The sequence below is a fragment of the Cryptotermes secundus genome, unplaced genomic scaffold (genome assembly GCF_002891405.2).
Source record: "Cryptotermes secundus unplaced genomic scaffold, Csec_1.0 scaffold139, whole genome shotgun sequence".
Taxonomy (NCBI): Eukaryota; Metazoa; Arthropoda; class Insecta; order Blattodea; family Kalotermitidae; genus Cryptotermes; species Cryptotermes secundus.
In genome coordinates, this window is record NW_019735555.1 from 381754 (window position 1) to 406615 (window position 24862).

The following is a 24862-nucleotide window of genomic DNA, read 5'->3' on the forward strand; positions in this document are numbered from 1 at the left end:
GTTCAGAGTTAAGGAATGAACCACTGACGTGACCTCACGTAGGTTTGTTTTGGTTTCAAACTCAAGGTCAAACTGTCAGCACTCCTAAAGAGAGCATGTATCCTGCGGCACATATACGTGTCATTTGGCCAACTCCGGTTACTCCTTGCGACATATATATGTGCCATTCAGATGTTAAAGCTTAAGAAATAAATGTGTCTTACCACTCCATGCAAGTTGTGTCTGAAAGTTACCTCTTGTTCATTCACGAAAGAAGAAAACTCGTGATTTGGACCCCTGCTTGGTTACTAACCACCAGTGCTCAAGCTACATAGTTTCTGTCTTAACTTCACCCTTACCCCTCAGAATGAACAAACTGCCTTAGGAAAGTTGGCTTGAAATCTAGACCCAAAAGAGTCCATGTTTTGAAGAGCAATGCATTCTCTGCAATTGGGATATATATATATAATAGTGAGTGGGACACACATTGCTACTTCTGTACCATGTTTGGGTGTTCCTGCAACCATTTTTTTCATTTATAATTTTGGTTGGTTGCTGCTTAAGGTGGCCTAATTGGCCAGTTGCTAATGTTAATATCACACGTTTGTCTTCACTTTTACTATTTCAGATACCAGAACAACTCAGTGGGAGGATCCAAGATTGTCAAACCCACAGATTGCTGGTCCAGTAAGTGTCATCCCATTCACTTGCGCGACTCAGAAAATAGGTCACAACCACCTGTTACTGACAGACAATAGCAGTACTGAAACAAAATATTCTAACATAATTTTTCTTAATAATTTTATTTACTCCCTTACAAAATACTTTTCTTCTCATATTTACGTGTTAACATTGGTAATAAGCCATCGATGCTTTGTTAAATAGCCTTAAAAAAATGTTGTGTGGTTTTCAAGTGAGTGATTCTTCAGATTGTGGTCTGCTGAGTGGTGGCACTGTGGTCTTGTAGGTGGAAATTGTAAGAGGCCTTAGGCCCACACATTGTGGGTGCCACTTGTATGAGAACTTTTTGGATGTGTCACTAGTGAGAGACCTTTTACTTACTACTATTGCCAGGTTGGTGTAGGAAGCCATTTTCCATTGCTCTCCTTCCCTTCATCGCCTACTCATGTTATGATGATGGGTTAGGCACTGAGAAGGAACTTTCCCAGGTGCCAGTAGTCCTAGTAGAAGTGCTTACAGATTTGTTGAGTTTCCTTCTGAGGTGGTAAAAGTGCAGGAGGACTGGCATGTCAATGTGATTTGGTAGGGATGGAAATCTGTCAAAGGGTCTTTCTTATACAGGCTTTGCTTAGGCAGTACAGGAGCATTAATCGCTTGCTGCACTTAGAGCCATCGACCAACATGGCAGAACATTGTTAAATGTTTATTAAGATGGAATATTTAAGTTCCTGAAGAACTGATTACTTTAACACCCTTTGAATATCACTGTTTGTGAAGACCTGAATTGTAAACTTTATTGTAATTAAGAATTAATGAAGGATGATATTCTGGTATGTACTTACTCAATTGAAACTTGTTACAGAATGCCCAGGCCAAACTGAACCTTCCAGAGAAGTGCCTCTCTTGGATCTGTACAGCATCCAAACATGGGGCATCCCCCTTTGGATCGTTATTGGCCATATTTAAAATCTAGGAGGGCCCAGGGTTTTGCATCTTCCAATCAACTACTAATTCTGAGTGAATTTGGGCTCTTTAAATTCCAAATGGCACTTTTGACAACCTTAAAATTTATAATGAGCTTAGGGTCCTGGCATGCCTTCTTAAGTTTTATGACTGTGCTGAGCTCTCTTACCACTTGTCTTCTCTTCTCCTATATAACCCTCCTTTCTTCTATTGAGCGCCAGTAAGCTCCAGTTGGGTTTGTTTACAATATTAAATCTTTTTGGTATGAAGGAGAGGTATGGTTATTGATAACTAACTCAAGTGGTGGTGGTAGGGCTGAGATTCTTCCTCAGGGCATTTGGCAGGGCCTCAGCTTAGGTGGGGGTAGAGAAAAACTCGGTGTTATCATACTCAACATTTTGTTTAGTAATATTTATTGGTATGATGGTAAAAGCTTTTTCGAACACATGTAATTCCATTTGCTATGAATACTTCACTTCACTTAGCATAGTTACATGTAGTTACATGAATTGTTATGTAAAATAGTGTACACAGATAACTTGATCTTTTGTTGATTTAGACTTTGTAAAGACGAACCACAGTGACACAGTTTTTGCATCCGGATAGTTTAAGAGCTGACAGACAACTGACTCCAGAGACTGATCTCTCCGTCCTTAGGTTCCTCTACTATGACGCTCCCCTAAATTCTACCAATTGGGCATATTTGAAATTTGGGGGTTTACTACAATTCATTAATCTCCAATCAGTTAAATGCAGTATGCGACTTTGGCCCCTAAAGCCCTAATGGCGCTTTTGACAGCTCAGTGATGGATACTGCGCTTAGTATGAGTCTCCAGCACACCTCCTTTAAGTTTACGAGGTACAGAAGCTGTTGCATATAGTATTCTCAAAGATTGCCATTGTCACCCTTACAAGCAAAATTTCCAGGAAAGGTATTGGGGATTCTTCCTGTGAAAACAGCAAGATTGGGAATAAGTAATTTCCTATGAGCCGAATGTGGCAAGGTCCCACTGTCTTTGCCTGTTACCTGTTACTGGTAACTGAAATCTGTATTAATAATTCTGATTTTTCTTATATCTAGTGTACGGTGACAGTGTGGTTAAATGTAACCAACTTTCATATCTTGTTCTATAATGAACTGATTTAACTTGTGTTGTCCTGTTCTAATTCTTAATTACTGTAATGAATATCTTATAAATACTCATACTCTAACTGCTGTCTTGCTTGGACATGCTGCCTCCATCTTCAGGGTTAAAGTATTTAGGGTGAGGAATTGGTCCTGTTATATAGGTTGCAAGGAAGGTTGTCACACCCATGGGAGGGGTTGAGGTAATGAGCCCAGCCTAGGCCATTGAGAATGGTAGGTGGGAAAATGGCCCCTTTGAGGGATGCCACATTGTTTTGTTTTTTTTGGTCACAGGAGGAAAGTGGAATTGTAAGAAATGATAGCCTTTTCCGGAGCCACATCAGTGTTTTCTTAGTTATTTAGAATCCGGATGATGGACAAAGTCTGAAAACCCAGTATCTCTATATGAATGATGATGTATTTTGTTGGTAAAGGCAAGAGTAATAAAATGGGGAATTTTTAATCCATTGTAACTGTAGCTGAAGTGTTATTTAAAATGGTGCACATTTTGATTGAGGTTTCTGAGTAGTTTTATACTCTTTCTTAAAATTGAAACTGTAACTTTTCAGGCAGTGCCATACTCCCGTGACTACAAGAGGAAGTATGAATATTTGAAATCTCAGTTAAGGAAACCAGTAAGTATTTATGGTGCAAAGCAATTATGAGTTTGTTCCCTTTACTTTTGCTTTACTCCAAAAGTGAAAGACCTTATATGTTTCATTCAAATGTATGCACACATTTCTTATATGAAAATATTGTGTGAAGTGCTGTTGATTTTACTTTTAAAAGTTTGGAGATTGAATGCTCTGAATGGAAGAAAATGAATTAATTTTATGGAGTAAGTTTGGTTTGTGTTTGACAACTTTATATGAAGGGCTAAATACATCTCTGACATCTTTTGGATGTCTGTCCACTTGATAGCATCATATAGTGTGACAGCTGTGAAATGTTACAGGATGTAAGTCAGAATCGTTTAATGAAGCCATCAGTGGCACAGACTGTGTAGTATCAAATGGTAGGGTCATTTATGAATTAGAAGCCATGGGAAGAACTAGTCACTTACTTTTCTTTGATATGACACGAACTGTATAGAAAACGACATCTCCCAACAATTTTTCATTGCTGCTGGGTTGTCTTTACTTCTGTTATCTGTCAGTGATGGAGCATACACAGACAGAGCCACAGACATGCTTCCAATAATTCTTCTGTTGTTGCTTGTATTTGTTGCTACGAGGAATGTGTTTACCCATCAATGAAAGGAGAGATTACACTTTAATGAACCTGTGCCCAGCAGTGATAGGAGGCAGACACACAGACTGATGGGAGGGATTTGTGAAGTATGCTGTTGATGTGGGATTGGGTACCATGATATACCAAGTTTCATAAAAGATTGGCTCAGGCATTCAAACATTAATAAGGGGGGATTCACAGACACACAGCATGGAGACTGCATAGGCCTACTTTAATTTTTAGCCAACTTTCCTAAATTAGGCTTATGCAGTCTTCTTACTGTCTATGTGTGTTTGTGTATTTCCCCATTAACTTTTCAATGCCAGAACCAACCTTTATGAATCTTGGTATGTGTATCATGGCAACTGAGCCCATCTCAGTGGTGTATTTCATGAAACCCTCCCATCAGTCTTTGTGTCTATATGTGTATCCATCCTATCATTGCAAGGCAGGATCTCAGTTAAGTGTATCCTGCTAGGCAACAGGTGTGTAAACACGTTCCTGTGACAATGAAACAAAAAAAATAGAAGAATTGTTAGTTGTGGTTTTTCTCTGAGGTTCATATCTTATCAAAAGAGTTTCTTTGGGTCTTCCCCCTATTGTTGCAAGTAACAACTCAGTAAAGATGTTCCTGCAGCGACGAAGAATTGTTGGAGGTGACAATTTCTATGCGGTCTGTGTCATATCAAAGGAAAGTAGGCTACTAATGAACTGAAAATAATAAGGAAGAACATGGTTGTGCCTAATTTGACATAATGTCCCAACACTTGCCTGTAAGGACTGAGAAAGACTGAGGTAACATGAGTTTTCATATTTGGTGTCCAAGTTTGGATTTGAACTGAGCATTACCACTTGGAGCACTGTAACTTGAGCCACTTTGGTCTGTGGCGGTATTATGAGAAAATATGCAGTGTGTCCGTTTTTAAAATGTTACCCTTTTGATTCATACGTGTTAAATACTATTATCATTACATGTATGTATTCTGAAGTGTTAAAATCCAATAGTAAGCTGATGTTCTAAGTGTGTGTGAATATCCAGTAGATCAAAAATGTTTTGGAACAAATATTAGACTCATGATAGAATAGTTTATATTCTCTACATTTGGTCTGCACTGATCAGTCTGTATCTAGTGGAAGAAATTTGAAGTTAATGAATTTTGTGGTGTCTGTAATGTAGATGGTACTGATATTCAATCGTTTTGCATCATTGAAACTTTACTAAATATAGGCTAACTTGTTTAACAGACCTCTGATATCGTACTTCCATGTTATATCTCCTACCCCATATGCCATGCATTTCATATATTGCAGTTGTGGAAGACACTGTTAGTTTGAGATTGCCCATGATTTGAGTCAGTTGGCTTTGAAATGTGTCCATGAGTATTCTAGAATGTGAACCATGAAGTTTATATAGCCATAAAGCATGAATGACATGCAGTTTTAATTGGTAAATGACAGGCTGTATGGTATGGAGCATCATTTGGGCAGATTATAGTTATCCACATTGTCAGAAGTTTCTCATTATCTTCGTGAAAGCCCACCATTGGATACCAAACTGAACAAACTATGTTCATTTTGTATAACATGTTTCCCCAGAAACCAGCTTTCATGATGTGACGAATAGCAGCAGATAAAAACAAAATAACAGGAACTGAAGACATGGTGACTTGTCTTCAGTTTTCCCTGAAGTTATAACAGAGTTAATTCAGTTCAGGAGAGTCAGGCGCAAGTGATTCTTCGTTCATCATCTGTCACATTGGAAGAGAAGATACTTGTAGTGCAGTAAGAAATGCAGCGAGTTTTAGACAAGTCATTGATTGTGAGCTGTGATAATTAGTTGTAATTGTAATATAAGTGTTAGTAATTCCAATCATGCAATCCAGAATCTGTTGTTATTAGTCACAGAACCCCCGGACATGTCACAGTACTGTTATCCCATCTGAAGTTGTGTTTTCTTAAAAGGTTTTGCAGCCCATATTTTGCATGCATTTTTATCCCTCATGTATACTGCACATACTACTACTTTTGACCCTTTGATTTTCAACCCCTGCCACAGTAGAAATGCCCTTAGAAATGCCAAGGTGGTATGGAGGTGAATGCAGTTGCACAGTAAAATTTGCAGTACTCCTGAATTGACCTTCAAGCAGGTATATTTCATGTGAAAGCACATTTTTTTTTCTCTTAACACCGTTATGTCACTACACTTGATGCAATTTACTGATAGAAGTGCTGCATTGATTATCAACTAATTGTTCTCTTAGCTGTGGTGATTTTAATGCAAGTACCCTGAGTCAATCTAATCTGGTTGGTGTATGGCATGCAAAAGGTTAATTACCCTATCAACATAAGCACCATAAGGTGGAGAGCCTACTTAATATATGATGTTCCCCATTCCACTGTTATTTCATGTGTTTGGGTCCATATGTTCTCCTTAACACTACTCTGGAACTGCATAATCATTGTTCTTCATAGTGAGGCACCAATGTATGTTGTATTTTAGATCTGGTATGCTAAGAATGTGGAAAAGATTATGTACCATGATATTTCAATTTGCAGAACAATGTACCAAATAAGTTTGAGATCAAGGTAAGAAGACAAAGTATTCTGGAAGATTCATACCGAATCATCAGTAGTGTGAACCGAACGGAGCTCTTGAAAACCAAGTTATGGGTCGAGTTTGAAGGTGAAGTGGGCTTGGACTATGGTGGATTGGCTCGTGAGTGGTTCTTTCTGCTGTCCAAGGAGATGTTCAATCCATACTATGGTTTATTTGAATACTCTGCTATGTAAGTTGTTACTTTGGTCCCCCATTAATAAACATTGTTTTAAGACACTATGAATAGGTAGTACATACTTCAGTTTCTCTGTAAGGTGTTGCTTTCCCGCCTCATTCATTGTTGGTTGAACCTTTGCAACCAAGCCTGGCCCAGGATGTGGTTGCATTGGAAGAGGAAGGAAAGCTCTTGCAGACATGTTTTTCCACACTAATATCTCAGAAAGTATAAAGGTATTTGTACTCTAACTTGAAGCACTTATCATACATACCTCTAATAATGTCGGGGGCACGCAGTAGCATAGTTCATTGAGGCACTAAGCTACAAGCCTGAAGGTCATGGCTTCAGGTCCCGATGAGGCCATTGGATTTTTTTTTAGTTGACCTAATCCTTCCAGCTGCACTATGGCCCTGGGGTCAACTTAGCGTCTAACAGAAGTGAGTACCAGGAGTTAATTAAATAATTTTCCTGGGGAATAAAGCATGGCCAGTGCTTAAGGCTGACGACCTTACCGCCATCTTTGAGCCGATTGTGTAAATAATGTGGGACCTGCAACGTCTCACAACCCTATGGGCCATCATGACCTGTTACAGGGATAGCTTTACTTTTACTTTTTTTTACCTCTAATAATGTCAGTTTGTGTGGGATATTGTGAAGTTTCTTGCTGCAGTCATTGACACAGTCACATTCATGTAGCTCAGTGCCTGCCTGTGTGCACTCTCCAGCCATTTGTGAGCAGTAGTGCAACTGTTTAAATGAAACTTAACATTGAGTCTGGCAGATATGAAATTTTCAGTGCTCATTTCGCAGTGTACGAAAAGGATAGGGAAGAGCCTGCTGTGCTAGCCCCTATAATACACAAAAAACATGAATAAACTCTTGTCTCTTGTTAAGTTTAATGTTCATTAATTTTTAATTTATGGAGGTAATATTTTGTTTGTTGTGTTGCCAGTATGTCACCTTTCTATTGAGTCATCACTTACTGACATGTCAAAATATAAATTGACTGCAAGCTTTTAAATCTGTTGTGCCACAAAAATCAGTTTCTTGTACTCTGAGCCACAGGCAAGAAACTACTTTGCTACTTCTAATTCATTAATGGAGAAAGAGTTACATTTGAAGTTTCTGACTGGTGGTGTGATTATATGAATGTGCCTAAATAATGTCAGTCTCTCAGACTGTTATCACATGCATTGGTTTTATTTGTCAGGGATAACTACACCCTTCAGATTAATCCATTCTCCGGGTTGTGCAATGAAGAACACCTCAATTATTTCAAGTTTATTGGTCGGATTGCTGGGATGGCTGTTTATCATGGTAAACTGCTGGATGGTAAGCAATGCAGTCTGCTCATTTCAAGCCCTTTATTACTTCATTACTCTAATTTGTCACATTATGGTATCACAGTTATAGAGGGTGAATGAAAAATGTTATATCAAACTTTTGTAACACACTGGAACAGTGACAGAGTTCTTACCATATGAACATGTGTCCAGAATGGTCATGTTTCATACTATGGCCTTTTTAATTTTAGAATATTTACCAGTCTACCATAACCTTTGGCATTTTTTTTTATTGTTTACAAATGTACTGTCTTGTCTCATGCAATGATAGTCATGAGTTAGTGTTTTTTGTCCCATAAAAGGGCTCTCTTGAGCTAGTTTGTTTTTTGTATCATATAAAGGCAATTATGAATTTGTGTGTCTTGTGTCATGCAGAGGCAGCTGCCAATCAGTGCGGCAGTCAAATTGCTCTTTGGTGACAGTGCCATAAAAAAGTAAAGTTGTCCTTGTGCATTATGCCATAAAGATATATGAGGGAGTGGAGGTGAGTGGTCAGCTTTACAACCCAGCCACATTGCCCATGGTACCCACTGGGTAGGATGCTGGGTGCACCCCATAATTACTCACTCATGGAACTGAGCCCTTCTTGAAAAGCTGACAATTGTGCAGCTACTCAAGAAATTGCCAGCATTTTATGGCACCTGAAGGTTCATTACTGTGTTCACAAGAACCCTCCACTGGTCCCTATCCTGAGCCAGAGAAATCCAGTCTATACCATCCCATCCTATATCTCTAAAATCCATTTTAATATTGTCTACTAACCTACGGCTTGGTCGTCCCAGTGGCCTCTTTCCATCTGGCTTTCCCACAAATATCCTAAATGCATTCCTTTTCCTCCCCATTTGTGCAACATGCCTTGCCCATCTAATCCTCCTTGACTTGATCATTCTAATTATACTTGGAGAAGAGTACAAGTTATGAAGCTGCTCATTATGCAGTTTTCTCCAACCACCTGTCACTTCATCTCTCTTTGGTCAAAATATTCTCCTCAACACCCTGTTCTCATAAACCCTCAGTCTTTTACTTGCCCTTACAGCAACTGTCCTAAAGATGCCAGCTGTCCCTGTAACAGGTCGTGGAGTCCCACAAGCTTATGGGACATCTAGGCTCCCAAATTTTCTAGACAATCAGCTCACAGGTGGTGAAGTTGTCAGCCTTACACACTAGCTGCCCTTCCTTCCCCTCAAAGGTTGATTCCTGGTACTCATTTCTGTTAGGGGCTGAGTTGATCCCAGGGTCATAATGCAGCTGGAAGGGTTAGGTAAATTGAAAAACCCAGTGACGTCATCCAGAATCTAACCTGAAACCTGCCAGCTTGTAGCATAGTGCCTCAACCAACTATGCTACTGCTGCCACCACTAGGAATTTGAAATCAAGTGGTTCATGCATGATGGGACACAGGTACATTTCCATATTTATACGGTAAAACCTGTCTTAAACAGAATCTGAAGGGTCCAGAACATTTTCCCACTGAAGCCAGGTTTCCGTTTAATCAAGGTATACTATAATAATTAAACCATGTATTTGAGACAAAATGAAACACCATACTCATCAATTTATTCACACTGTAATCATTGAACACATGCAAACATTACAATGAACAGAAGAAAATTGTAGTACTTTTTATAATTTTACCAGAACTCAAGCAGAGTATTTTGCACGCAGTTTACTTTCTTGGCTGCCTGACTTTCCACAAACACTTTAACTTGAGAAATTACACTAAGCATACCTGAATCATTCCAAATTCCATGGCAAATTCTTGCAGTTGCTTTTCAGCTTTTGACAGCATCTTGATATGTCTTTACTCTACACTTTTCTTCTTCTATCACGGTGTAATTTCCTCATCTTCCTTCATTAAAAACTATCTGATGTCTTTTGTGAAAACTCTCCAACCATCCATTAAATGCTCTGAATTCAGTCTTCCTCAGTTCAGAACAACCTTTTTAGCATATTCCTATACCATATGACCGGCACACGGTGATTTTTCATCCTGACACTGACAGACCACTCCCACACTATTTCATTAACATCTTCGTTTGCAGTTTTCTTATGCACCGCGCCCTTCCGCTTCCTCTCCTCTTTTCTACTATTATATTATTATTATTACGAAGAGGAAGGGCACAGCGCAATCGTTACTGGCTCTATTGTCGGTTCGCACGCTCCCCTAGATGGAGATGGGGTATCCAAGCTAGGAGGAGGAAGCTACACTCAGTTCAGTGGCTAAGATAAAACAAATACAATTTTAATAACAAAATATACAGTACATAAATAACAAAAAAAGACACTTTGACCCAAAAAAAACAGACAACCAATTTCGCGTCGGCACCCCTTGTGTAGGTGCTAGAAATATCAGGCCATACAAATGCAAGTCTAAATTCTGAGACAAAATTAAAAAAAAAACCCCAAACCAAAATTTAATACGCGTGTCGCAAGCGTCCAAGCAACGGCTTGCGACCGCAGGCAGTCCTTACCGGCCAGCAGATAACACCAAAGGGAATTTAGAGCAGCCCCAGCCGAAANTTCCACCACAAACCTGCTGGCTAGTAAACAACCTTCCAAGTCGACTTGGTCTAAACGACTGCACTGTACAAGTCTCCCCTTCACAAGAGGGTACATGGGACCACGTGACTGACGTCAGGGTACCGCATGGTGGGGATGGAATCCGTCACAGGAAGGATGATGACCTCATCGTGAGCGGGCTAAAGCTTAGCACGGCTCACTTAAGTTCTCTCTTATTGTTACTGAAATATTTAAGACGGTTTAGAAACTTCAGAAACCCTTTATGAAAACTATGTCCAGTAATTATTCTGATGCCCTGAAGAAGAAAATTTCTGTAGGTCAAAAGAAATGTCAGTTATTTTTTAAAATGTCTACAGATACCTAATACATCTGAAGTAAGTTACCCAGTTTGATTTATTTGCAGCTTTTTTCATCCGTCCCTTTTACAAGATGATGTTGGGCAAGCCAATTGATTTAAAAGATATGGAAAGTGTTGATTCAGAATACTACAATTCTTTACTCTGGATCAAGGAGAATGATCCTTCCGAACTTGAACTTACTTTCTGTTTGGATGAAGAGAGTTTTGGTCACTTTTCACAGCGGGAACTGAAACCAGATGGTGCAAACATTCCTCTTACAAATGAGAATAAGGACGAATATATAAGGTTAGTACACCTGAGCTATTATGGTTCTTTATTTTTAGAACAGCAGTTTTATACCATTTTCTGTTTTGCTCATGTAATGGGTTCCACATATTTTGTAATTTATTACAGAATGTTTTCATGTGACATGAGAATATTTAGAGGAGAACCATTGGCGAGTTAAACATGCATACAGTTTATGTAACACAAAAAATAAGTGGAAATAAGGGGCTTTGATGTTAATGATGGGAAGAAACTCAATGTTATGGCGTGCACTTCCAATTATGGTCTGTTTGAACTTCTGACTTCTGTCCATCTCAGCAGTAGCAAAGAATTCTCATTTTTGAGTGAGGTGCATCTATTAGGTAGACTCCACACTATGCCATGGGAGAATGATGAGAATGCTGGCTGACAGAAGGATCTGGTTCAATACAGACTCAGAATGTTGTGGGTGCCTGGTATTCTCACATTTACAAATACTTACCTTCTCCAGGGATGAGGGAAGGGAATGGCATGAGGAAATTCTTCATTAGGTCTGGCTGGTCTCAGATCTAAACCTTTGGACCACTAGCCTCAGTGCCTTATTCCTAAATCATCAGGTTCTTAAAAAAAATAACTAGAACTGATGACTGAGTTGTGAAGAGTGATCTTCCTCTATCTGCATGTGTACATTCATGTTACAGTACGCTCTTGATTATCCACTTTGTGGATTAACTGTAACTCTCAGAACACCTTAGTTATTGATTAGAACTGTTCATAATGATATAAATATTCCCCATTCCATCTGTTTCAGGAGTATGTATCAGTGTTAAAAGGCCGTGCCATAGCTCAAGCAGTTAGTTGCTGGCTTCCCACCGTGGCGGTCCGGGTTCGATCCCGGGTCTGGTCAAGTGGGATTTGTGGTGTACAAAGTGGCGCTGGGGCATGTTTTCTCTGAGTACTTCGGTTTCCCCTGCCAATCTTCATTCTACCAAATTCTCCATCATCATAATCACCTGGAGCAGGCTACAATAGGCCAATCAGTGGTCACCGTGCTGAGTGGACCCAGTTGGACTCCACCCCCCCCACTAAGCGAATGTATCAGTGTTGGTTGACAGTGATTTGGAGTAGACTACATTTTCTCATATCTAGAATTTTTTGACAGTGGTTTATTAATGCAGTTATTGGCTTTTTGTATGTCCTGTTTTTTATTTAAAACAATGTTTTGGAGACTGAACCTTGGCTCCACCCTCAGGTAAAAGCGTACTCAGTTGATTCCAGTTGATAGAGCTAGTCCACATCTCCAGACACCAGAACCAACACAAAACAGGATATATAAACCAAACACAACATAAACTGTTGGAGGGAGTTATACAAACATTACAAAACTTGCCATACATGAGGCCTTGCACCTATGGCCGTGCATAATGTAATGGCCAAAGCCCAAAAATCAGAGTACTGTCAAAATAGAAGCCAACACTAAAATGTCAAACTCTAAAAGAAAATATGTCATATGTATGTGTGACTATAGAGAGGGTTTGGATTCGATATCGGTTTTATTGACCACTTGTACACGCATGACTTGTAACTGCCAATAATTATAGCGCCATCACTAATGTCCACACTTTACAGTTCACTACATTAGCCACTAAGCCTTTTCCAGCCTGCTATGGCTTCAGCATCTGTTCCCTGGTGAGGGCTTCTAACAGCTTCACACACTCAAATCCTCTCTTCACAGACTCCTGAACAGAACTGATTTGATCACCCCAGTTGTCTTCCTTATAACTCCTTTGCATGGGCTGAGTAGGAGTCTGGATGAGAGGTGTCCAAGGTACATTGGCAGAGCTACCAGAAAAATTTGGGCAGATTCCTTGTATTTTCTGTAGGTTGTGTTTGGCTCAGTCTGCAAGACCTCTTTCCAACATATTTTTTGGCCTTCTTTATATGTCTGTTGGGCTGATTTTGATTTTTTGAACAGATCTTGTGTCAGATTGTATTTGTTCCTTAGTACATTCTTCTTTGTCCACTTGTTTTGCTGACGTAATGTCTTACTGCACACAGATTGCTTAATCTGCTGGGCATCTCTGACAAGTCCAGTTTCCATCAGTGCCCAATGGAGTTCATGTTTAGTTTTGAAAATGGTCATAACACTGAAGTGGTTTCCAGTGCATCATAATTTTTCAGAACTGCTCATAACATATGGGATAATGATGGTGCCATGATATAGTGTATCTGAACAAGGATGGTTGGCTCACCTTATTGCAGCTTTCTCTTGCATTATATTGTCTCATGTTTCAGTAACTAGAGACAGGGTGCGGATTGGTAATTGGTTTATTGGATCTGCACTAGTCATAACTACACTATTGCAGGTTTACACAATTTACAATCACCACACAATAATCCTCTCAGTCTGTCTTCAGTAGTCTTCACGTATTTATAACACAGGAACTATATGAGCCTCACCGAATGACACGCTCCCAGTATCACTGTACTACCACACACGTAAAGTCTTCTATTTCACACACAAATTCTTGACAGGCAGACCTCTTGTTCTCTTCTTCGCTCTTGGTTTAAATTTACCCTGTCAGCTTACGACTGCTCACTTATATAGCCGAGGGATGGACATCGACCAACAATAAACACATATCATGTGACCCCCACAAACTGTTGCTGTGTGACATCACTGCACACATGCAAGCTGATGGACACAGGAAATACATGTCACATGACAGCCACCTACTGTTGATGTGTGATGTCACTGATTCTACGCCATCTGCTGGACACACTGAGAACACAGCTTGCTCTGCTCTTGCGGGTGCATATCATGTTTATAGACCTGTTGCCTGACGTGTTGATCAAATACACCACAGTATTGTTGCTTTTCTCACTGGCCTGCTATCACTGAACAAGAGTTTCTTTCATGTACTGGAAATGCAGTTGTCCTGCTATTTAGTGAGCAGTAGCAGGACCAGCAGATTCTACATTCTGCCGTTTGTTAAAAAAAGTTGTGCCTTTGCATAACTAATTAAGCACTATGCCATGAAGGTGTGTGGGAGTGGATGTATAGATCCTCATTTTCTTGACCTTGGCTGGAGGTGAATGGTCAGCTTCATGCCCCAGCCACTTTATACCTGGGGAAAGAACCCCCTGGTACCCATTGAATATGAGGTTGGGTGGACCCCAGAGCTTGTCTGGATGATGTGGAGAAGAGAAAATTCTTGACCCTACTGGGACTTTAACTGCAACCACCCAGTTGTCCAGTGCATAGCTAGTTGCTGTACTGACTTCTGTCATACTGGCTATGCAGTTTGTTAAGAGTCTTTAATTTCACTCGGTTGGTTAGGTAGTGTACTGTATATGATTTATGTTTAATTAAACATTATTGCTATGGACATTATACTATACTTAATTTAAATTTCATTGTAAATGATTTTACAATTCTTCCTTTCATATATTTCCCTTAAATTTAGTCAGCACGATGTTACTTAATTTTTTTTTATTTTATTTTGTACTAAGTTACAGAAATTGCAAAAAAATGTAAACACTTGAAACCTTCACCACTGAAAAGGATCAGACCCTATGTGAAAATATATGTATCATCATTTTATTTATTTATTTTGTAGCTTGGTTATCCAGTGGCGGTTTGTTTCACGAGTACAAGATCAGATGAATGCATTTCTTGATGGTTTTAATGGCCTGGTACCCCTTAACTGCGTCAAGATATTTGATGAACATGAGCTTGAACTACTGATGTGTGGCATACAGAATATTGATGTTAAAGACTGGAAGCAGAATACACTGTATAAAGGAGACTATCATCCCAATCACATCACTGTGCAGTGGTTTTGGAGGGTAAGCTTATTTTCCATAGACACACACACACACACACACACATATATATATATATATTACCACTATAATATTTTGAATCTGTTTTAGAAGTACTAAGTGTTCATTGTATAAATAAAAGGTAAATAATTGCAACCAGAGATTTGAAAGTGGTTTGCAGCCAAGTAGAGTTAGTTAGCTTGCTTTTTTTCTCTCTTTGTTTCATTAACTCCATGGAGCCAGAGTCCTCCTTGAGAAGCTAATAGTTGCTCAGGTAATCCAGAAATTTCTTGTCTTTTCTGGAACCTGAAGTTTCATTACTGCATTCACAAGAGTTTATTCTAACCAAGATGAATCCAGTCCAGATACTCCAACTATATTTCATTAAGAATCATTGAGGTCTTTCAAATGGTCTGTTCCTTTGATATTCTCCAGCAAACACCTCATATGCATTTTTTCTCTCCACCATATGGGCTATCTGCCATGCCTGATTCATCATGCTTGAGTTCATCTCTTTAATATTTGGGGAAATATGCAAATATCGTATTCCTTATTATACATATTTCACCAGTCTGCTGTTACGTCCTCTTAGGTAAGATATTCTCCTTGGCATCCTATTCTCATATACTCTCAGCCTGTCTTCTTTCTTTAATGTGAAAGATCAAGGTTTACACTTTACAAAACAAAAAGTAAAATTACAATTTCTTATATTTTAATGTCTGTGTTTTTAGATACTATATGGGACGGTAAGCAAAGTAAAGGTAACCCCGTAACAGTCCATAGAGGCCCATAAGGTTGTGAGAGGTTGAGGCTCCCACATTTTCTAGACAGTCGGTTCACAGATGGCGGTAAGGTTGGCAGCCTTACACACCGGCTGCATGCGGTAGCGTAGGTAGTTGAAACACTATGCTACATGCTGGAAATTCATGGGATCGAATCCCAATGAGGTGAATTTTTTTCAGTTTACCTAATCCTTCCAGCTGCCCTATGGCCTTGGGGTCAACTCAGCCTCTAACAGAAATGAGTACCAGGAATATTCCTGGGAGTAAAGGGCCTACAGGGCATCCACTCATGACACTGCAGGCTTGACCCTGGCTAGTCTGGTGTTCAGAAAAGAAGCTCGACAATGCTAATTAAGAGTTTAATCAGTTGTGAGACATTCTTCAGTCAGTAAGGATGTGAACACAGAAACTGAGGAAGCTGTGACATTTGGAAGTTTTTACCAGGTGGAAAATTTATGCAAAGTATGCGGTAGGATAATTATAACTAAAAACTTGACCTGAAGATAGCACACATGTGGCAAAACATGTTGTTCCAGACAGTAGATTCTGCCTGCTGGAAATAGTGTTATGTTGACAGGCATAAAATAAATATTAACTATAAAATACTGAAAGCCACAGGTACTCAAGATGTGTTTGTCCACACACGGTAAGAATTAATTGTTGGATGTATTTTGAACTGTAAATGAAGCTGTTGTTAAAATAATACACCCAAAATATATTTAGATACACTGTTACTTGTAACTCACAGTCCATTTTTTGTTTTTGCTTATTATGTTCAATAAATATTTAAATCTGAAATACTGGCATGTAAGTATTAAAATTATATGTTAACAAATACAGTGTAGTTCTTGAAGGACAAGTATACCGAACACCATTTGCACATTTGTAGGTTGTCCTGTCATTTAATAATGAGATGCGAGCAAGACTCCTGCAGTTTGTAACAGGAACTTCTCGTGTTCCTATGAATGGTTTTAAAGAACTATATGGTAGCAATGGTCCGCAGCTGTTTACCATAGAGAAATGGGGTCTGCCAGAAAATTATCCACGTGCCCATACGTGGTAAGTATTCTGTGGCTTGGTGTTGCATAATTTAAGTATTGAAGTCTGAATTCAAAATTGTTATGAATTTGATTGAAATTTTAGCAGTATGCAAAATAAATTTAAACATTTGACTGGCCGTGTACTTTTAGCCCACTTCCCTTATTTTGAAAGAAATAGATGATATGGCATCACCTTGCTGTCTATGTGTCTGTCCCCCTAATTTGGGGGGTTTCTGTGTGATTTGTGTCATATTGAAGGAAAGTAGATGATTAGTTCTTTCAAGAAATTCTCGTGTATTTGATGAGATCACCTTGCTGTCTATCTGACAGGGTGCTTGTTCTCCCCTCATCAACTTGCCGTCTCTATGTCTGTTTGTCCCTAATTTTTTCATATTCTCTGTGGCCCATGTTATATTACAGGAAAGTATGTGATTAGTTCTTCCCAGAACTTATTGTTCTTCAGTACAGTCTTATAATTTGTATTTAATGTATTGCTATATAAACAGCATTTAGAATAATTCAGTATAATGAAATTTACAATATTTCCATTGGTTCACTTTTCCATATTACGGCCCCTGAGAGACAATTTAAAATCTGAGTATCTTGAAACATGCATGCTACAAACTTGAAAAGTTCAGGAGAAAACTGTTATCTCTCTGTCATAGCAATGAACTATGTGCCTTTACCAGATCTAGATAATTCATTGATGTTTTCCTTTCTCTGAGGACCACTTATAGGCTGCACCCTGATTTTGAAGGAATCTGTTTGGGAAAAAAATGGTGGCTTATGTCTGTGCAGAGATGGTATATAAAACTTTTAATTTTACTATATTTTTTGCTTCAGTAAGCAAGGAAGGAGCACTTTCCAGAAGAATGGCACAGAGACTGTAATCTGTAATTCTCATGTGTGACCACCATCTGTTTTTATGAATAATAAAATGGAATCAGAAATAACCATATATGTTAAACCATCTCACTGCATCAATGTTCTTTACATATTCAGTAATGGATCCTTCCTGTACTGCATAAAAATGTTGCTTAAAACTGAATTTTTCCAGGCAACTGTTGATTATGTTAGGACTTGACATGTTGCTAAACTGATTTCATAAAAATTATTACTAATTTTAGAGAGTGTGGGCATGTGAAAAGGATTTTTTTAAGCGTCTCGGTTATGCCTGAAAAACTTGCTGAAAATAATTTTCTTGAAGTCCATTCATTTCTGTTTTCACATTGCTTTCAGTCTTGTTACTAAGAACCAGATCCTCTCGAACATTAATTTATTTCAAGAGTATGAAATTTGTTCCTTGTAGGTTATTGTACTGCTGTAGGTTTTTCAGAGCTTTAAGGCAGAGAGTATTTGCTTTGAAGGAACAAATTTGAATGGTTATTTGCATTCATGTTAGAAACATAGGCCAGCATTTGTTAGACCTTTGAGCTTGAAATTTGTGCTTTTGGTTTTGGAGACTGGCACAGGTCCCATCCGTAGTCGCTGTTTAACTGAAATGTTGCATAATTCCAGGAAAAGCACAAGTATGTGTCTTTTTTTCTTAATTATTTTGCTTTTAAAAATTTTTATGTCCTTTTGCACAGACTTTCATTACTTGAAGGTGTTTAGTCAGCATTAATCCTATAGTCTATCTGTTCATATTCAGTTGTTCTGGAGTGTTATGAATAGTCACAGTCAAAATCTTTGTTGTCTTCCCTTTCATCTTGAAACTATTTAATGTGTACAGGGTGTTTCACGACTTTAGGGCATAACTGCAGGAGGTGATTTCCTAGGTCTTTGTGATCAAAAAAGTTCATATAAACATGTGTCCGATTTTGGACGGTTACAGAGTTATGACCATTTTAAACTCAGAATGGAAGGTAACAATTACTGACAATAAATGGAACAAAATAATAAACCATCATAATACATGATACATTTAAACTATGAATGTAAACTTAACTTCGTGAAATTACCTTTAATTTGAATTGATTGGTGCTTAAAGCTGATTTTCGAAAATGCCACCTCCGGCTGCAACACAGGCTGCCGCTCGGTTGTGAACTGCATGGGTAGCATGTAGCAGCTTCAGCTGGCTGTTTCTTATGTGGTCAGTGGCGTCCAGAATGCGACCGAGCAAAGCATCTCACGTTGCCACCTTCACATTGTAAACCAATTCTTTCATCCATCCCACACACAATAATCCAGTGGGCTTAAGTCTGGAGACCTGGCTGGCAGTTCTTCACGTACTTGTACGTGGACTGCGGTGTACAATACGAATAATGCCTTCTTCATTGACGCCTTCATTAACACCATGCTCGGCTGCAGTATGAATGCCGGGAAGTCTACCAGTATCTCGCAGTGCCTGGTAAACTCCAGTAAACACTCTCCGGTTCGGTATTCTACGATTTGGAAACCGTTGCTGATATTCAGCTACGGCAAGAACTGAGTTACCGTCACAAAACCCGTACACATAAATCATATCTGCATATTCCTCAAATGTTAATTTAAATGGCATCGTGAACATAACAGACACACTGAGATGAGAACTGTTCTGAACACCTGTAGCCGCCACACTAGCCATGGCCGGACATACCAACCTACCACGCCTTAGGTACCTCTCAAGTATTGAGATAACGAGAACGCTCTGTCTGTAGCTGGCTAAAAATAGCGACCCACCAGATGATAGACGCGGTTCACATGACGGCATGTAAGGGAATGAAAAAACGGTCGTAACTCCGTAACTGTCCAAAATCGGACACATGTTTATATGAACTCTTCCGATCACAAAGACCTAGGAAATCACCCCCCGTTTATATGAACTCTTCCGATCACAAAGACCTAGGAAATCACCCCCCTACAGTTATGCCCTAAACTCGTTTCACCAATATCTCTCCCCCCCCCCNAACTTGCTGGAACATTTTGTCACCTCTGTGGTCTAGTGGTTAGAGTTCCTGCCTACACATCCAAAGGTCCGGGTTCAATTCTTGGCGCTACCAGATTTTCTGAGAAATAGTGGGTCTGGAACAGGGTCCACTCAGCCTCATGAAGATAATTGAGGAGCTATTTCAGGTAAACAGCGGCTCCGGTCTAAAAAACCGAGATCAACGTCCATGGGGACCTGTTTCACTGACCATGTGACACCCGCTATCCACTAAAGTTGGCACTAACTTCGCCGACAAGCAGTGGTTGCTTGGTTGGTATAGTTCACTTGCAGACTACAAGCCACGTAGTTTGTATGTTTGTTTTTTAGTGGTATATTTCTCTAATTTCAGTAAGAGTTCAGTGATAGTACTGTGTTCCAATACTCGAATATTTTGTTCAACAAATCACCCCCATGGAGCAGAGTCCTTGAGAAGCTTATACTCTTTCAGCTAGATAAGAAATTCCTTACTTTTTATGGAGCCCATAGTTTTGTTACTGTGCTCAAAGTAGTGCACAAAAATGCTGATGTGAAGACTCATATATCTGTATGTTAGATAATTTTACAGCCTGGATGAAAGTGTGTGATGTAATTTTGTTATAATCCTCAGGGACCTATGTAGTATTTACAACAAGTATTTCTGTCTTCGAAATTGATCACAGTACATACATTCTTTATTGTCTGTTTAGCAAATTGTGTGAACAGAATAATAATTCCATGTTATTTGTCAGTTGCTGGGAATCTTTGTGTGTGTGTGTGAGAAATCTTTGATGTCATGATTTTGCATTGTGCTACGAAAGCCATCTTTAGGACAATGATAAAATAATTACTGTGTGTTTGAAATGTATTTTTCATCTTACAGGATAAAATAAAATTGTTTGTCATTATTGTGAGAATGCAATGCAGAATATTGACAGTAGATTTTGTTACACTATGAAGAAGTTTATAACACATATTTCTCATGTGATAAATGAAGCATGTTAATGTTTTATTTTTTAATATGTTAATAAAATGTGACATCCTTAAATAATAAATTTTGTTTTGTTCAAGCTTCAATAGGTTGGACTTGCCTCCTTATGAAAGTTACCAGCAACTACGTGATAAGCTCGTCAAAGCTATTGAAGGATCACAAGGATTTGCTGGAGTAGACTAACTGTCGTGTGCAGTCGTGTGACAATCAGACTCTTTCATCAACTGTACTATATTGTACATACTGAGACTTTTTTAAATTTAACTTTAAAAATATGCTTCGACTGTTCATAGGTGTATCAAATTATATATGCAGATTTGTACAAAATTCCTCACTGTTATTTTAAAATCGCCATTATAAAGAACAGTGAATTTGGTTAGTGCTCATTGTTTGTAAATATGTTGAGTTTGATTCTGCATGTGAGTGCTTAATATTGTATATATAATGTGCAATATGAAAATATTTGTGTGTTTTCCTTCATGTGATTATTCAGTGAATAATTACAAATACAGCTTTACTTTAATTGTATGTAGATACCATAGAAGGGGATTGGCAACTGACTGCACTTGCACCAAGACCAGTAATGATTTGTTGTGCATCCCCATTACTTATTCCTTTGGCAACTTCTCCTGGTATACATTACACTAGTTTGATTCTGAGCCGTAGAAACCAAATTGTCCATTTTAGATCAGGTAGCTCCCATTTTTAAAATTAGCTATTGAAGAGATGTCACTTACAAAGATGACAGAGCAGTTTGCTCCCCCTTTATACATTTTGATACAAATAATTTTGATAATGTACTATAATCATGTGCCATTTGGCATGTTGATTTAGATTTGTACGTAATGTGAGAACAGGTTTGTAACTATATGAAAATGTTATACACTTGAGAAACTAAACTAATAAGCAAAACATACTGCTTAACTTTTTCGAAACATTCTTATATTTATGTGTTCATTTGATGAATTAAGACATGGTGATCTCACATTGGAATTATTGTTTGTCATTGCCTTATATCCATTATCTAATATCTTACGGAACTGAACATTTATGAATGTATTTCAACAAACCATTCTTATTACTTCAAGGTCCTATGATCTCCTGAATGCAATATGTGGGAGTCTTTTTTGCATTAGTCATTACAGCTATAGTATCTGTTCTGATTGGGAATACTTCAGAAAAATTCCCCTGATGCTCATTGTTTATGTAACTATTAGTAATGCAGTCAGAAAATTATATTGTAATATTATAAATCAGATTAAGTTGTGTTATTTGTATGGTATTTCTCAAGCTATTCATATTATAATTTTTAAGTTATGTTGAAATTGTAATATGAATAATTGGAAATGGTTTTACACCAGGGAGCTTTCTTATTTTAAGTAAATATTATGTATTTAATTTATAACTGGTTATTTTCTGTATCCTGTAATTTTAATTTTGTATGCCTTGTGAGGGTTGTTTTATTGATATCGCCAAAGTCATTCCATTATCTTAGAACAAGAACAGAAATACACTGTATCCATTGAGGTAGGGTTTATTATTTTTCCCTGTGCAGTTTGGTGGTATGTTAATGGCTCAGATGAATTATGTTTGTCATTGCAGAATTATACTGATTTTGTCATGAAACTCTGAAGTAATTATTTTCTATCAGTACTTTTCGTAAATAATAATGTATCTGACTTTTACTTGACAAAAAAAGAAGTCCTTTTATGCAACCATAACGCCAGTATTATAAGACCAACAAATCTAAAGTCTGCTTTTGTTTTCGAAGTTGGGGAATCTGGCCCCTCCCTTCATTGATAAGGAAGTGCCAGTGTTGTTAGGGTAAGTTGAGTTCTCAGATCGTACTTGACATTGGATGCTTTTACTGTGCACTGCAAAATAATTATACCCACTGCCTTCTGATTGCAAATCATATAGTGATTGGTAGAGCACGAACGTCTAGCTGATGAAATGTATTTGTATGTATTGTGTTCATATTAATACCATCTTTGGTAGCAGTCATTTCATCACGTTAGTTCAACAACAGAATAAACTATGGGATGAAGGAAGTGGAAGTAACTAAGTGGAGGGTGGCTTGGCAGGTGTGGAAGTGGAAGTAACTAAGTGGAGGGTGGCTTGGCAGGTGTGCAAGTGGAATCTCCACTCTGTAAGTAATGTATTTTCAGAGGGTTTAGATTTATTGGTTGTTATAAAATGGCATTTAGAGGATGTATACTCTGCAAAATGAAGTATGAGATATTTCAGTTTCATTTTAATTAATATTCAATCTTTTTTTCAAATTAAAGTGATTTACAGAGTTAATACAAATGTATATCAGCATGATGCTCTATGGCCATAATAGTATGTGGCGTGCATTATGTGAAGACTAAGTTACCAAAAAACATGAACACGCACACAAAAGTGGATACAGCAAAGGAAAAAGAAAATAAATGGATAGATCCAAGGAAACCATGCACATCTATTTTCTCACAGTAACACTGATTGGACAGTTCATATCTGTTTAAAATATATGCACTTTTAAACCAGTCTTGTCACTTTGATTTGTAGGAATGTAAAGTTCATTGCTTCCCATCATAGCTATTGGAAAATATACATTTTATCTTCAACTTTGCACATTTTCTGTTTCTTTAATCCTTAATATTCTCTCTACAGTCCTGTTTATATTTGTCACTAGAGGAATGTATGTTGCATATCATTGGCAGATGTTTTAAATGTCAAAGAATTCTAATGGCTATTGTGCAGATCTGTTTTAATTAACCATACTTTCGTGGCTGTGCCATAGCTCAGGTGGTTAGTTGCTGGCTTCCCACCGCAGCAGCCTGGGTCAGGCCATGGGATTTGTGGTGGAGAAGGTGGCACTGGGGCAGGTGTTCTCCAAGTACTCTGGTTTCCCCTGCCAATTCGCATTCCACTGATTGCTCCACAATCATCATTGTCATCATATGGGGCTTGTACAGTAGGCCAAACAGTGACCGCAGTACGAAGTGGACTCAGTCCCGTCCCATCCCATGAGAAAAAAAAAATGAAAACTGCCCTACTTTCTAAGAAGATGCATTTTTCTCAATTTTTAGAAGTTTCTGTGCACTGCAAAAGATGTAACCTGAAGGTGCCATTTTGGTTATTTGGTTTTTAAATAATGAGAAGTATTCACTGGTGAAAACATCCTGTCTTATACTGCACATTCACGTGTGTCATGTATCAACACTTATTTGTCAGGGTTAAACTGATGATGACCACACTGTGACCAATTGTGCAGGTGCTTGAAAATGCCTAAGTGGTGTAAAGAGGATATTCTGATGTTAATGCTTTTCAGGAGCTCAGCTACAGAAAAGAGGCTCTCACTGTCAAACCTACTGATTACTATGGCATATTTTAAGGAACATTTAAATGTGCCTAAAATTTGTGTCTTCCAGCTATCTTAAGAGTTGCTTTGTTTTTAATTCAGAAGAAAGTGACATGTTTTAACATCTCAGAAACAGCTAATATTGTTTAACTCTTTAGTGGTATTTACTTATAACCCTGTATATAAATCAAGCAGAAAGCTACAAAAAGAAAAGGTATGTACATTTGAATTTTAATCTATTTAAATCTAAATATATAGGATTTGGCATTCACTTCTACTAGCGGAGTGTATGCATGCCTCCTCTCATCATCATCATCAGTAATCTGTCAAGACGACAGGTCCACNGTGCATGCTTCCTCTAGTGGAGTTTAAATGCCCACCTGCACAAATTGGTGTACTTCAGCCACTTCAACCATACTCATCACTGTACCACTCAGTGCACTTCAGGCATTAAAGGTTAATCTGATTTCACATTCAAGTCAGTTTCCTTGGTGGGGTGTATTTTTTGTACTTCCCATTAGCACTGTGTAATCTTCAGTGCCACCATTAAGTCCCTGGCATTTAAATGCTCATTCATACCATTATTCAGGTTGCCTGAAAACTGCCTGATTTGACTAGTGTCAGCTGTTTTTTTGGTTTGTTTCAAATGTACCAGAAATGCTTTCAAGTAAAGTAGTGTAATATTTTGTCATGGTTTGGTGGAGTTATTTGCAGTTTGTCTGTAACCACTTAAGGTCCTGATGTTGGCTGGACTAGTCCTCCGCTATTACATTGCA

The 24862-nt window shown here is 38.3% G+C and overlaps 1 protein-coding gene across 3 annotated transcripts in view; it reads left to right on the forward strand.

Moving 5' to 3' along the window:
* Positions 1–23349, forward strand: part of LOC111869524 (E3 ubiquitin-protein ligase Nedd-4) — a 75053-nt gene extending 51704 nt beyond the window's left edge. For all 3 annotated transcript variants that reach the window (XM_023861118.2, XM_023861119.2, XM_023861121.2), the window contains 8 exons: positions 608–666; positions 3319–3384; positions 6536–6765; positions 7964–8085; positions 11020–11260; positions 14839–15067; positions 16715–16884; positions 20821–23349. In XM_023861118.2, coding sequence (XP_023716886.1) covers positions 608–666; positions 3319–3384; positions 6536–6765; positions 7964–8085; positions 11020–11260; positions 14839–15067; positions 16715–16884; positions 20821–20923 — 1220 coding nt within the window. In that variant the 3' untranslated portion in view covers positions 20924–23349. The remainder of the gene's footprint in view (positions 1–607; positions 667–3318; positions 3385–6535; positions 6766–7963; positions 8086–11019; positions 11261–14838; positions 15068–16714; positions 16885–20820) is intronic.
* The last annotated feature ends 1513 nt before the right edge of the window (positions 23350–24862 follow it).